General features: G+C 33.5%; 1 protein-coding gene across 1 annotated transcript in view; it reads right to left on the reverse strand.

Moving 5' to 3' along the window:
* The window catches only part of Zdhhc15 (zDHHC palmitoyltransferase 15), a 90,680-nt gene that overhangs the window by 69,710 nt on the left and 6,217 nt on the right, over positions 1-14,753 (reverse strand). Inside the window, exon 2 of the mRNA XM_026405591.1 lies at positions 2,896-2,922. Coding sequence (XP_026261376.1) covers positions 2,896-2,922 — 27 coding nt within the window. The remainder of the gene's footprint in view (positions 1-2,895; positions 2,923-14,753) is intronic.

Consider the following 14,753-nt stretch of genomic DNA (forward strand, 5'->3'; position numbering starts at 1 on the left):
GGATCTTTCTTTGCCTCTTCCTAGCTTCTGATGGCTGCTGATAGTCCTTAGTATTCCTTGGTTTGTGGCACCCTCACTCCAATCTCTGCCTCCATCTTCACATGGCTGTCTTTTCTCTGTGTGTATCTGTATATCCAAAATTTCTTCTCATAAGGACACCAATGAGTAGATATAGACTCAGTCTAATCTGGTATGACCTCCTCTTAACTTGATTGCATCTGCAAAGATCCTATTTCCAAAAAAGGACACATGAACTCAGTTTCAGTTTCAGGTAGACATGAATTTTGGGGGAACACTCTTCAGGAGCCCTAAATAGACAAAAAATGGAAAACCTGTTTTTATTTGTTCTTTTTAGATATACATGACAGTAGAGTGTATTTTGACATATTATATAAACATGGACAATAGCTTATTCTGATTAGGATCCTGTTCTGTAGTTTTACATGATATGAAGTTTCATTGGAGGCATATTCATATATGAACATCAGAAAGTTATGTCAAATTTGTTCTATTGTCTTTCCTATTAAAAAATGGAAAAGCTTTTGCAGTATGTTTGACTATGGCTTTCTTAAGCTTTGGAGATGAATGAAAAGTTATGCAATTTGAGACTTTCGTTTCTTTGACTTATATTTTCTTTGCCTATGCCAAACAATGTTCCTGCTGGTAGTCATATACTACATTTTATTCTACTTTAATAGTTCAGTGTTGTTTGAAACAAGTCAGATTCAGAGGATTAGTGAGGACCTCAAATAATCATTAGACTACTAGTCTGTTTCTAGGCAAGGCTCACTGATTTATGCCAGATAGTTGGGTATCTAATACATCCTGATTATGTAATTTCATAGCATTCCTTAGTAATATGCCCTAGTGTTATGTTCAGAAGTTTTTTTTATAAGTTAACCTTTGACTTTCTGGTTACAATTGAATGTTGGTTTATATGTTCTACTATTTTTGAAAATCCTGACATATAAACAAAAGTAACAAGTAAGATTGTTAACACTTAACATTTATAAAGCAGACTATTGCTACATTTCACTAGCTTACAGTAAATCCATAAAATGTCATTAAACTAGCCTCATTTTATAAAAATTGAGATTCAGAGAAGTTGAGTTACTTTCAAAAGGTCGTAGAGCTAGTAAATGACAGAGTTAGAACTCCAATTTAAATTTTAAGAAGCAAAATCTAATCTTATTTGTTACTGTGCTAATAAATTTAAGAAATGTCAGGAGATGCAATTTGGAATCACAGAATCTTAGAGTCAGAAGAAAAGTCACACACTTTTGTAACAATCTCCTAGAGAACCCAAATCCTGGTAACTGAATTGATGCTACCCAGAAGATATTGAACTAGGTTGGGCTTACAAATAATACTTCATACCTATGTAGTTAAGTACATTGATAACATGCAAAAATGAAGATATACTACTTTGTACACTGGAAAAAAAGCAATTGAACATCAAGTTTCTGATTAAGGAGCTCAACTAAGCAAAACTAGGAGTTGCAGAGTGAAAAGTAAAACAAATGCAGATTTGCTTAAGAACACAGGCTTTGAGGTCTAACAATTTGAATCCTACCACTTATTAGTTAGATAGCCTGAGATGAGTTACTTCTCTAATTTCAGTTTCCTTCTATATAAAATGCATATAAGAATATCTACATCATTGTGTTGATATAAATATTGAAGGATATTTCATATATATATATATATATATATCTCACACTTAACAGGGAACTCCACACAATAAATTGTAGTTTCTACTAATAAGAACAATATTATTGTCATTATTCCCCTTATTGTTGAGCATCATATCTAAGCCCCCACCTGACTTGTCTTGAAAGTTTATGATGATTTCTGACCTTAAGGTAAAAAAGAACCATGCATAAAATTCTAGAGCAACTTAAGACTTGCTCTTTAATGCTATAACAATAATAGCAAATGTTTATTGAGTCACCTGGATGTGCTTTGTTCATCTCTATTTTAAGTGCTTAATGTTCTTAATTCATTATGTTTTCATAACAACTCTAAGAATTAGGTATTATTATTATTTCTATATAATACACAAATAAAATGAGCACAAGGACGTATAATAATTTATTAGGAAGTAGCAGAGCCAGGATTTTCATTCAGATATCTAGCTCTAGAATACACACTTTTTACTAGTATGGTCTATTATCTCCCAATCACACCACTCTGTTCTCTCTATAACAAATGCTTCTGTTAAATGAGTAATAGCAAACTGAAGCTTTAAAACAGCATAATATGAATGCCGGCAGGTTAATGAGTTGTAACAATTAATTCCCATGCAATTAGAATTAAAGTGGCAAAATAAAGTAGCTACATACATACTCTGGCTATCATTGACAAAATAATATAAAGCTAAAGGTTTGTTAAGACTCATGTTTAGCTTATACTTTTTAATGGAAAATGCCTGAACATCTTAAGAAGGAGGTATAAATTGCAGGTAAAGCCAAAGTGGTGGTGAAGAGTGGAGAAAAGCACAGTAAATATATACAGGAATTGTGATGGTAAAGGATTTAGCCCTTGTGGCTCCCTGTGGGTCTCTTATTTTATGCCCTAAAGAAGGAATGGATTGGAAAGAAAGCCCATGTATCTGGAACAGTGATGAACCAAAGGCAGGCCTAGATCACATAACAGACAGAGTGGTTACCTCTGTCCTTCTCTACCATAAATCCTGGTAACTTTTAACCCCTGTCTTATAGCCAAAGGGGCCACTGAAAATATTCTGTGTCCTATTTCTGGTAAGCTTCCTGAAAAACATCGTCCTAAACTTTCAAATCCTCTAAGTGCATTCCTGATAAAGTCGCTCAAATTTATGTAAATCTTTGAGAAAGAAAGAATAATACAGTCCTAATACAATTTGCAACATACACTTACCTTTTTCTGCTGGGCTCAAAACAGTCACTGTGGAGAGGGGTGGGGGAAGGGAGAGGGAGAGAAGGAGGAGAGAAGAGAAGAGATATCAAAATTAATATTTTAGAACATTTTTTCTTACAATATCATCTTTGAGCAATTTATATAATGGCACTTCAGAAAACCACCAGCCTAGGATGAGAGAAGGGAAGGATGATTAAATTCCTTCCTTTGATATCTTCCTTCATCTTAAGCTTTTAGTAATTAAGAATTTCCACTCATTCAGCAAACACAGGTATAACTTGAGTTTTTTTAAAAAAAACCCAATGAATAGAAACACCCAAGTTATATAACATGGCATTAAGAACTTAAAAGCTGATCAATTAGGAGATGATTACAAATGTCTCTTGACTGACATGAGGTTATATCCTTATAAATCTATCATTTAGGTTGAAAATATCATTAAATTGAAAATGCTTTTAACATGCTTGACTTACTAAACAATATAATTTAGTCTGCCTTAAACAGGCTGAGAACACCTACATTAGCCTTCAATTAGGTAAAATCATCCAACAAAAAGCCCATTTTATAATCAAATGCTGAATATCTCATGATTTACCTAATATTGTACTGAAAGTGAAGAATGGTTGCATGGGTATGCTTTCATGTGATCATAAAGTTGAAAAATTTTAAGGTGAACCATTGTTAAGCTGGGAACTATCTGTATTAGATTCATAGCTATTTTCTATAGGATGTCTTGAAATACAAAACTTCTCATCTATTTGGAGGTAAGACCATGTGGAAGTTGCATGCCAGCTCTGATGTCAGACTGAGTTAGAAGTGCAGTTGTTCTATTTTGTGACCCTGAGCAAGTTCCTTAATTCTCAAGTAACCTTGTGAGGTAGGTACTATTAAGAATTAAATGAGTTCATGTACATAAATGCTACTTAGCAGAATATCTAACACAAGGTAAGTACTCAATGAATATTTATTATTATTATCTTTGAACTAAGATTTCAGAGAATATCACAACTGGAATGAACTTTATAGTGGCTATCTGATTTATCTATCTCATTTTACAAATGAATGGAAAATGTACTGAAGCAGTAGCAAATAATTGGCCTAGGCCATAGAACAAGTTAGTGGTAGAATTGGGAGTAGATTCTAGCCTCTAGAGCTTTTTCCACACCCCATTTGTATTTTCCCAATCTTTCCTTGCTAGCTTACTGTGAGTTATATATCACTTTTGTTTAGAATGCCATTTGTACAAAATGAGGCCTACCTGTCTTTACTCACCACTGCCATCTGTGTGTACTTGTACTAGGTGCTAAGGTAAACAGAAATTATAAGCTCTCAGTCTTGAGAAGCTGTTAAATTAAGATGATCTTTGTACATAATAATTAACAGTTAAGGGTCAGAGAAATGGGGGAAAAACCCAAATAGAGAATGAGACTGTTGGAGGTGCCATTTCTTCAGGCCCTTCATCAGTCACACTTTCTTTTCACATGCAGGTCTATTTTTATTGAGTCTTTTAAAATTCTCCTTTTAATGATTATTTGTATGGACTTTATTAAAATTGTTATATTTTCTCTGTGCTAAAAATCTGACCAGATGATGTTTTTTTTTTTCCTTTTTTCTTGGATAAAAATACCAAGTCCTTATTTCTTGATTTTATCCCCAGTTAAAGAATCCGGATTTAGGAATGCATGAAAGAAGGCTGGAGTTGTGGCTCAGTGGTAGAGCACTTGCCTATGAGGCAATGGGTTCAATCCTCAGCACCACATATAATAAATAAATAAAGTTTAAAAAAGGAATGCATGGGGCTGGGGATAGAGCTCAGTTGGTAGAGTATTTGCCTTGCATGCACAAGGCCCTGGGTTCAATCCCCAGCACCACACACACACACACACACAAAGAAAAAGAAAAAGAAAGAAAGAATGCATGAACGAAGTATATATTCTGACAATACAAATGCAAGAATAAATAAGAATATCTGATGGATCTGAGGGTCACCCTGGGACTACCTGAATTTTCAAACACATCTTACCTAACTGCACTGGTACCACTAGGCCTTGAATTGGACTTATCTCTTTTAAATGGAGTAAGAGAGAACAGAGTTGCTTGGAGACCAATCTTAATAAAGAATAGCTGATAAGTTGCTTTTTGGCATATCTCCTCCTACCTCATGCTGAACACTTGATTAATTTATTTTAACTGCTACAAAGAAACATGAAAATTGTACATATTAAATGGGTACCATGCAATGTTTGATACATGTATATATTGCATAATGTTTAAGCCACATTAAAAATATTTATCTCCTCAAAAATTTATCAATTCTTTGTGAACACTCACTTTTTTATGTTAATTTTTATTGGTTCTTTTTAGTTATATATGATAGAATTCATTTTTATAAAATTGTATAAGCATGGAATATATCTTACTCTAATTAGGACCCCGTTCTTATGAATGTACATGATGGTGGGATTCATTATGTTGTACTCATATATTACATAGGAAAATTGTTTCAGATTCATTCCACTGTGTTTCCTTTTGCTATCCTCCTCCCTTCCCTTCATTCCCCTTTGTCTAATCTACTGAATATTTATTATTCCCCTCTCCCCCTTTATTTTGGGTTAGCTTCCACATATCAGCAAAAACATTTGATCTTTGGCTTTTGGGGCCTGGCTTATTTCACTTAGCATGATACTCTCCAGATCCATCCATTTATTGACATATCATAAAATCATTCTGCTTAATGGCTGAGTAATAGTCCATTGCATATATATATACCACATTTTCTTTATCCATTCATCTGTTGAAGGGCCCCTAGGTTGGCTCCATAGCTTCCCTGTTATGAATTGAGCTGCTACAAACATTGATGTGGCTGCATCACTGTAATATGCTTTTAAATCCTTTGGAGATTTTATTTACACACACATACACACACACACACACACACACACACACACACACACACACACACACTGAGGAGTGAGTTGGCTGGGTGAGATGGTGGTTCCATTCCTAGTTTTTTGAGGAATCTCCATACTGCTTTCCAGAGTGGTTACACCAACTTATAGTCCCACCAGCAAAACCCCAACCTTCACCAACATCTATTGTTCCTTGTATTCTTGACAATTGCCTTTCTAACTGAAGTGAGATGAATCTCAGTGAAGTTTTAGTTTGCATTTCTCTAATTGCTAGAGAGGTTAAACATTTTTTCATATATTTGTTAACCACTTGTATTTCTTCTTCTGAGAAGTGTCTGTTCAGTTTCTTAGCTCATTTAATGATTGGGCTTTTGTTTTTGGTGCTAAGTTTTTTTTTTTAATTCTTTATATATCATAGAAATTAATGCTCTACCTGAGGTGCTGGTGGCAAACATTTTCTCCCATTCTGTAGCCTTTCTCTGCACATTCCTGATTGTTTCCTTTCTTGTGAAGAAGCTTTTTAGTTTGATGCCATCCCATATATTGATTATTGATTTTACTTCTTGTGCTTTAGAGGTCTTGTCAAGGAGGTCAGTTCCTGAGCTCATACATTGGAATAGTCGGCCTACATTTCTAGGTCTTGGGTCTACTTTGAGTTTTGTGTATGGTGAGAGATACAGGTAAAATTTCATTTTGTTATGTATGGATTTCCAGTTTTCCCAGCACCATTTGTTGAAGATGCTATCTTTTCTCCAATGTATGTTTTTGGCACCTTTGTCTAGTGCAAGGTAACTGTATTTCTGTGGGTTTGTCTCTGTTGAACACTAACTTTTAAAAAAGAAGTGGGTTTCCTAATTCCCATTTATTTGGCCATTTGCTACAGCACTGTGGGTGAGGAAAGATAACCTAGAAATTGTGTACTAGATACTGAGATGAGACAATGTGCCTACAGAAGAATAAATAAGAACCAGTGAATTCTCCAGGTAGGGGACAGTTATCTTTAAGTAATTACAGGACTCTGATGTGTTAATACGATTGGTTTATATGAGCTAAAAGCAGAGGGAAGAAATAAAATCAATGGATAAAGGTTGGAACATTTTAGCTCAATATAAGAAAAAATGGGAGAAAGGGAGGAAAAGGGAAGGTACTAGGGAATGAGATTGATCAAATAATTTAAGTGTTTGTACACATATAGTATAATCAATGCCACTATTATGCACAATCATAATGCACCAATAAAAATGAAAAAGAAAAAGAAAAAAAATGATAATGATGAGGAGGATGAAGAGGAGAAAGAAAAGGAGAAAGACTACCAGCAGCCTTGGGAGAGAAGGAGCTTCCCATTACAAACACTTGGAAATGTTGTACAGGAAATTCAGACATTAGTTTGGCATTAGACTTGACTTTCAACATCTTTTCACTCCTAGAATTCTATAAGGAGCCAATAAGTCTATGGGAAAAATGTTTTCTTGTGAAATTCCCTGTTGGAAGAGGGAAAATTGTGCCTTATTCTAAAAGATTGTGGCACTTATTTAGGTAGTTCTGCATTTCCTGTATTTTCCCAATATTGACTTTTGTACTATTAAAGGAAGAGACTAAAATACTTCAGTCACATTTAAAATGAAATGTTCTAAGATTTGTACTAAACTTTTATGAAATGAATCCTTTATTGTGAATCTTGTGGGTAAGCACACATTTAGCCAATTCTATGGGTAACTTGCCAGGCATAATTACAGAGTGATATAGTGATACATGCAATTACATCTGCTCTGTTTCTTCAACTTTCAGTTCACTACTGGGAAGTTAAATGACTCAAGTTATCATGAAATAGCTTTTTGCACTGTCTCTCCTCTTTTGTCTCATCAATGTACTAATTCTTTGCAACCAGGTATGGAGAATAGTTATGGAAAGGGAGAGTATATGGAATGGTTTTTCATCACAGACATCTGGTGTTAAAATGAAAACATATCTCATGACTTCCTTTAAGTAGAAGCATATCATAGGTTCACAGAAGAATATGTGTAGAATAAGCCTAATTTGTGGCTTAATGAGAATGGTCAACAAATACAGAAATGACATGGAAACAGGTCTGTAGAAGTGCTGTCAAATAGAAACATAATGTAAGTAAGGTAGTTTAGGTTTTGTAGTAGTAAGATTCTAAAGTGCTAAAATGTGCCAAGAAAAATTAATTATAATAATATATTTTATTTAGTCCAATATATGAAAGTTTCATTTCAACATGTTATCCTAGGGGGCTGGAGATATATAGCCCAGTTGGTAGAGTCCTTGCCTTGCATGCACAAGGCCCTGGGTTCAATCCCCAGTACCACAAACAAAAAACAAAAACAAAACAAAACAAAACAAACTCTCAACATGTTATCCATATGAAAATCATTAATGCTATATTTTATATTATTTTTTGCATTAAGGTTTTGAAAGCTAGTGTGTATTTTACAATTCTAGAATATCTCAATTCAGAGGCAACCTTTGAAGAATTAATAAACACATGTGGCTAATGGTTACTGAATTAATGCAGTTCCGAAGGACTTTTGATAGGTGGAAACTAGAGCAAAATAAGGGGAAAGGGGTGGGGGATTATATGAAAATTGAAGGGAGATCAGTGAAAAAGAGGGAAGGGATTCAGTGGGAAGGAGGAAGGGGAAAAGGGAGGAACTGCAGAATGAAACTGACCAAATTATGCTATCTATCTATCTATACACACACACACGAATACATCACAGTGAATTCTACCTTTATGTATATCTATAAAGCACCAATTTAAAAAAAAACAATAAATAAATAAGAGTAGAAGTATAACAGAGGAAGGGAAGAAGGAAAGAGCAAGTACTGGGCACTAAAATGGAGCAAATTATATTCTACTCATGTATGGTTATGTCCAAATGAACACCACTGTTATGTATAACTAAAATATACTAATAAAATCATCTTTACAAAAAAAGGACTTGTGAAAGAGGAGTTGGAATTTTGAAAATATGTGAGTACAGTGAAATGACTACTCATTTACAACACAAAGTTCTCTCTTAATTAATGACATGATTAGGAAGGGAATTTATTGAATTGATGTGCAGTATACCTTTGTATATATTTTTAATGTAGCTCTGACACTTGTGTGACCTTAGGCAAGTTAGTTAATTATGCTGTACATAAACTTTTTCATTTATAAAATGAGGATAAAATTATTTACTTTATCAGGTTGTTATAAGGATTAAATTATAAAATAAGTGTAAAATATTTGAGTGCCTGGCACAGAATAAGGGCTTACTTATTGTTGGCTATTGATTATCATTTTCATGAGAAAGGTGAATTGTTCCATGAGGTTAGGTTTTACAATAAATTTAGGATAAAATAGGTGTAATTATTAAAAATGTTGTGGATAACCAATGTTGCACATGGTGGTTTTAAAGTAATTCGTTCAATGTGAAAATGAATAACTTGATTCCCACTTTTCCCCTTAGATATTTATTAAATACTCAGTAAGGAGAAGGAATAAATTTGAAATAGGGAACTGAAATACTCTACTGATTATTCTCTGCTTGTTGAAGGCAAGCTAATCATACCAGTCTGGATCCTCTGAAAGTTACCAGCCATATATTTATTTTTAGGCAGTTATTCTCAAATCTGGATGTTTTTTTTTTTTTTTTGAGAGAGAGAGAGAGAGAGAGAGAGAGAGAGAGAGTTAGTTTTTTTAATATTTATTTTTTAGTTTTTGGTGGATACATCTTTATTTGTACGTGGTGCTGAGGATCGAACCCAGGGCCGTGCGCATGCCAGGCGAGCGCACTACTGCTTGAGCCACATCCCCAGCCCAAATCTGGATGATTTTAACAATTACTTAGGGAGCATGATAAAAATATAGATTCCAGGACCCCTTTTACATAAATCTCAGGGTAGAGGTACAGGAATTTGCATTATAAAAATTTAGCAGATAATTCTGGTTATCATACAGGTTTAAGAACCACTGGAGTTATTTTACAGTTTTGATATGATATCTTGGCAATCAAGTGTGATACATTTAATCGTTTAACATATGGATGACTTATAAAACTACTGGTAATAGAGTGATTCCTATAAGTTTGAATGCGTAGCTTTTACCTCTGTAGAAACTTGGTTTCTTGAAAATGATCCTTCTCCTTTTTTGTCTTCTACCATTTGAGGAGAATTAGTTCCTAGATCTTTTTTATTTTTTAATCTCAAAATGGATATTGTTTTTACCAACAAGGGCAGAGTAAGGAATTTCAGAATTCCATCCCTCCCTAATAGCAACTAATGAGGTAGCAAAAACTGTCAGAATCAACTTTTGCAGAACTCTGGAATCTAGTTTAAAAAAAAAAAAAACAGCCAAGGGGAAGACTTGATGAAGGGGTCAATGCTTTGTAGTAAGAGAATGTTATGGCATTTTTAAATTGGCTGCCTACCATCTTCCACATCCAGGATCTGCAAAGATTATGAGATCACAACCCATATTCCTGGCACAGGTTTCTAATGCTAGAGGGAGCAATATGGATCTGGTGGTTGTAAGCTTCGTCCATCTGGTGGCTCCCTCAAAGACCAATGCAAAGGTTTTCCTGTGTTTAGTCTGACTCAGAATATTCCCAGGGCTGGGATGGCTTCCTGAGCAGCTTTTGCCAGAAGCATTTAAAGGAACAGATAATGACCACAGCAGCCTTGGACAAGGACATCACTTGGCAATAAACAGACGAAAAAAAACCCAGTAAAGAAGACATTCACAAAGGAGATACATAGGGGGAAAAGGGAATTTAAGTATTGTCATGTGTACCACAGAACTAAGAAGGGCATGAAGATACCCGGGATGAGATGCATGTTCAAAAAAGGCCTGAGAACAAAAAGAAAAAATAAAAAAAAAATTTAAAGGCCTGAGAAGACACTTACCGTGGGACATCAGGTACTCCACAGCAGAAGTGAAGGCTAAGGCACAATTAATTGTAAATAGCCTAGTTAAGAGTTGAAGGAATACTCCAATACAGAGCGAATATGCAAAGACTGAGAGATTGTATTTTTTTCTTTTCTAATTTTTTTTTCCAGATGGTCATGAAATCTCTGTCAAACCTCAAACCAACTACATATTTATGGCAAAGAATATGGTCTTTTAAAAAAAGGTTAGAAAAGTCACTAAACAAGCAAACAATGCACAACTGACAGCATAACAAACCCCAGAGAAAGAAGAGAACCTCATTTCTAGAGTTGCCACTTTGTAACATTCAAAATGTCCACTTTTCAATAAAAAATTACAAAGCAGGCAAAGAAATAAAATAGTATGTCCCATTAACAGGAAAACCAAAAAGAAAATGTCTAAAAACTATCCATGAGGAAGCATAGGCATATGATTTACCATATAAAGACTTAAATCAAACCAAGGGAAAAGAACTAAAGAAAACCATGTTTCACCAAATAGAGAATGCAAATGAAGAAATTAGAGGAACCAAATAGAAATTCTAGAGCTGAAAAGAGCAATCAGTAAAATTAAAAATTCACTGGAGAGGTACAACTGCAGATTTGAGCAAGTAGAAGAAAAAGTCAGTGATCATGAAAACAGGTCAATTGAAATTATAAAGTCTGAGTAGCAGGATGATAAACAATGAATAAAAATGAACAGACCCTATAAGCCCTGTAGGATACCATTAAGTGTAAAACAAACACAAACACACACACACACACACACACACACACACACACACACACACACTTCCAAAGAAAAAGGAAAGAGAAACAGCAGAAAGAATACTTTAAGAAATGATAACACTTTTCAAATTTGATAAAAGACATGAGTCCAAACATTTACAAAGTACAAGAAACTTAAACTTCACATGAAATAAAATGAAGGATATTCAAACTGATAGTCAAAAGTCAAAAGTAAAAGATAAAGAGAAAATCTTGAAATCAAGAAAATAAAAGTGACTCATAACATGGAAGAAATGCTCAGTATGACTAATGGCTGATTTCTCTTAAGAACCTATAGAAGCCAGAAAGCAGGGAGATGCCTAATTTAAAGTGCTGAGAGAAATACCTGTCAATTGATATTTCTATGTCCAACAAAACTATGCTTCAAAAAATGGTGGAGAAATGAGATATTCCCAGATTAAAAAAAAAAAAAAAACAGGGAGTTCATCATTAGTAGAACTGCCCTATAAGGAAAGCCAAAAAGAGACTTCCAGGAAAAATAAAAGGGTACTAACTGTAACTCAAGCTATAAAAAGAAAAAAAAAAAAGAACACTGGTAAAGGCAACTACATAGATAACTATAAAAACCAGTAGTATTGCATTTTTGTTTTTTTTAATATTTATTTTTCAATTGTAGTTGGACAAAATACCTTTATTTTATTTATTTATTTTTATGTAGTGCAGAGGATCAAACCCAGGGCCTTGCACATGCTAGGAGAGCGCTCTACTGCTGAGCCACAACCCCAGCCCTGCATTTTTTTGTTTTTTAACTATTTTTATTTGCTATATTATTTAAAAGACAAATGCATAAAACAAAATGATAATTCTATGTTAAGGGCCACATGATACAAAAATATGTAATTTGTGACAATAACAATACAAAGGGGGAATATAGCTATATGGGGCAAAGATTTGTATACTATTAAACTAAACTACCAAATACTGTGTATAATTCTAATGCTTTAATTAAAATAAAGCAAAAAACTAAATTGGAATTAATTCAAACTTGATTAATATTAAGATAACATATTAATAATAATACTCATGGTAAACACTAAGAAAAAAGTAAAAAAAAATTAATGAAAAAAGAAAGCAGCAAAATAAGAATGCAACACTATTATATACCTATAGAATGGTGAATTCCAGAAACACTGACCACACGAAATGCTGTCAAGGATGGAGAGCAACAAGAACTCTCATTCTCTACTGGTGGGAATGCAAAAATGGTTCAGCCACTTTGGCAGACACTTTGGTAGTTTCTTACAAAACTAAACACATTCTTACCATCCAGCCTAGCAATCACACTCCTTGGTATTTACACAAAGGAGCTGAAAACTTATGTCTACACAAAAACCCACACAAAGATGTTTTAGCAGCTTTATTCAAAATGGTCAAAACATGGATGCAGCCAAGATATCCTTCAGCAGATGAACAGATAAGCAAACTATGGTATATCCATGCAATGGAATATTATTCTCTGCTAAAATAAATGAGCTATCAAGACATGAAAGACATGGATGAATCTTAAATGCATAATACTAACTGAAAAAAAATTGAAAAGATTAAATACTATGATTCCAAGTACATGAAATTGTAGAAAAAATACAGCTATGGTGATAAAAAGTCAATGATATTCAGGAGTTTGGGGTAAGGGAGGGATGAATAGGTGGAGTACAGAATATTTTTAGGGAAGTGAAAATATTCTATGTAATACCATAATGATAGATGCATATTGTTATACATTTGTCAAAACTCACAGAATGTACAATATCAAGAATGAATACTAAAGTAAATTATGAACTTGAGTGATAGTGATGTCAGTGTAGGTTCCTGGATTATAACAAATGTACCATCTGTACCACTCTGGTGTGGGATGTTTATTGTTGGGGAGGCAGTGTGTGGCAGGACTTTTTGGATAGGAACTCTGTGCTTTCTGCTCAGTTTTGTTATGAACCTAAAACTGCTCTAAAAATAAAGTGAATTAAAAATTTAAAGGCAGAGAGGGATGGAAACACATACACACAAAAAAGATATAAAATATACAGAAAACAAATGTCAAATGTCAGAAAGTAAGTCCTTAATTTTTACTAATTACTTTAAATGATTATGAATTAAACTCTCTAGGCAAGAGGAAGAAATAGGTAGAATTGATAAAAACATAAGGCTCACTTCATATCCAAAGATATAAATTGGTTGAAATTGGAAATATACAAAGAAATATCCATGCAAATAGTAACCAAAAGGGATCTAGGGTTGCTATACTAATATCAGACAAAATAGATTTAAGCTAAAAATTTATATTAAGAAGCAATGAATGACATATATTTATAAAGGTGCTAATATGTCAAGAAAATGTAACAATTATAAGCATATATATACTCAACAACAAAGCCCCAAAATATAAAAAGAAAACACTGACAGAATTGAAGAGAGATATAGATGGTATTGCATCAACAGTTAGAGACATTAATTCCCATTCTTAATTATGGATAGAAAAACTAGACAGAAGATCAATAAGAAGATAGAAGACCTGAACAAAACTATAAACCAACTACATCTAACAAACGTATGGAGAACTCTCAATCCAAAAACAGCTGAATGTACATTTTTCTCAAGTACATATGGAACTTTACAAACCATACATTAGGCCACAAAACAAGTCTTGATAAATTTAAAAGAACAAAATCATACAAAGTATTTTTCTCCGATCACAATGAAATGAAATTAGAAATCAGTAAAAAATTATGGGGAAATTAAACAATATACTCTTAAAATGTCAACAGGTTATAGATTAAACCACAAGTGAATTATTAGAACAAACTAAACTTAAAGTTAGCAGAAAGAAGGAAATAATAAAGAAGAAAGAAGAAATAAATCAGAAATAGCTTCTCTTTCACTTAAATTTTAATTATTTGATTTTTCTTTGTTTTTCTCCACTGAACTACAAGGATCATAAATGAGTACTTCTGAAACATTTCATGCCAACAATTGGAGAACCTTGAGAAATGGATAAATTTTGAGAAATATACAAACTACCAACATGGAGGTAAGCAACATAAAAACTGAACAGATCAAGAAGTAAAAATGGAATATGTAATCAAAAACCTCCCAACAAACCAAACTCCACAACCACATAGCTTCATGGTGAATTCAATTCTATCAAACATTTTAAAAAGAATTAACATCAAGTCTTACAGAGCATTGAAGAGAAGAACTTTTCTTAAATCTTTCTATGAGTTTGGTTTGAAG

Source organism: Urocitellus parryii, chromosome X (assembly GCF_045843805.1).
Source record: "Urocitellus parryii isolate mUroPar1 chromosome X, mUroPar1.hap1, whole genome shotgun sequence".
Classification (NCBI taxonomy): domain Eukaryota; kingdom Metazoa; phylum Chordata; class Mammalia; order Rodentia; family Sciuridae; genus Urocitellus; species Urocitellus parryii.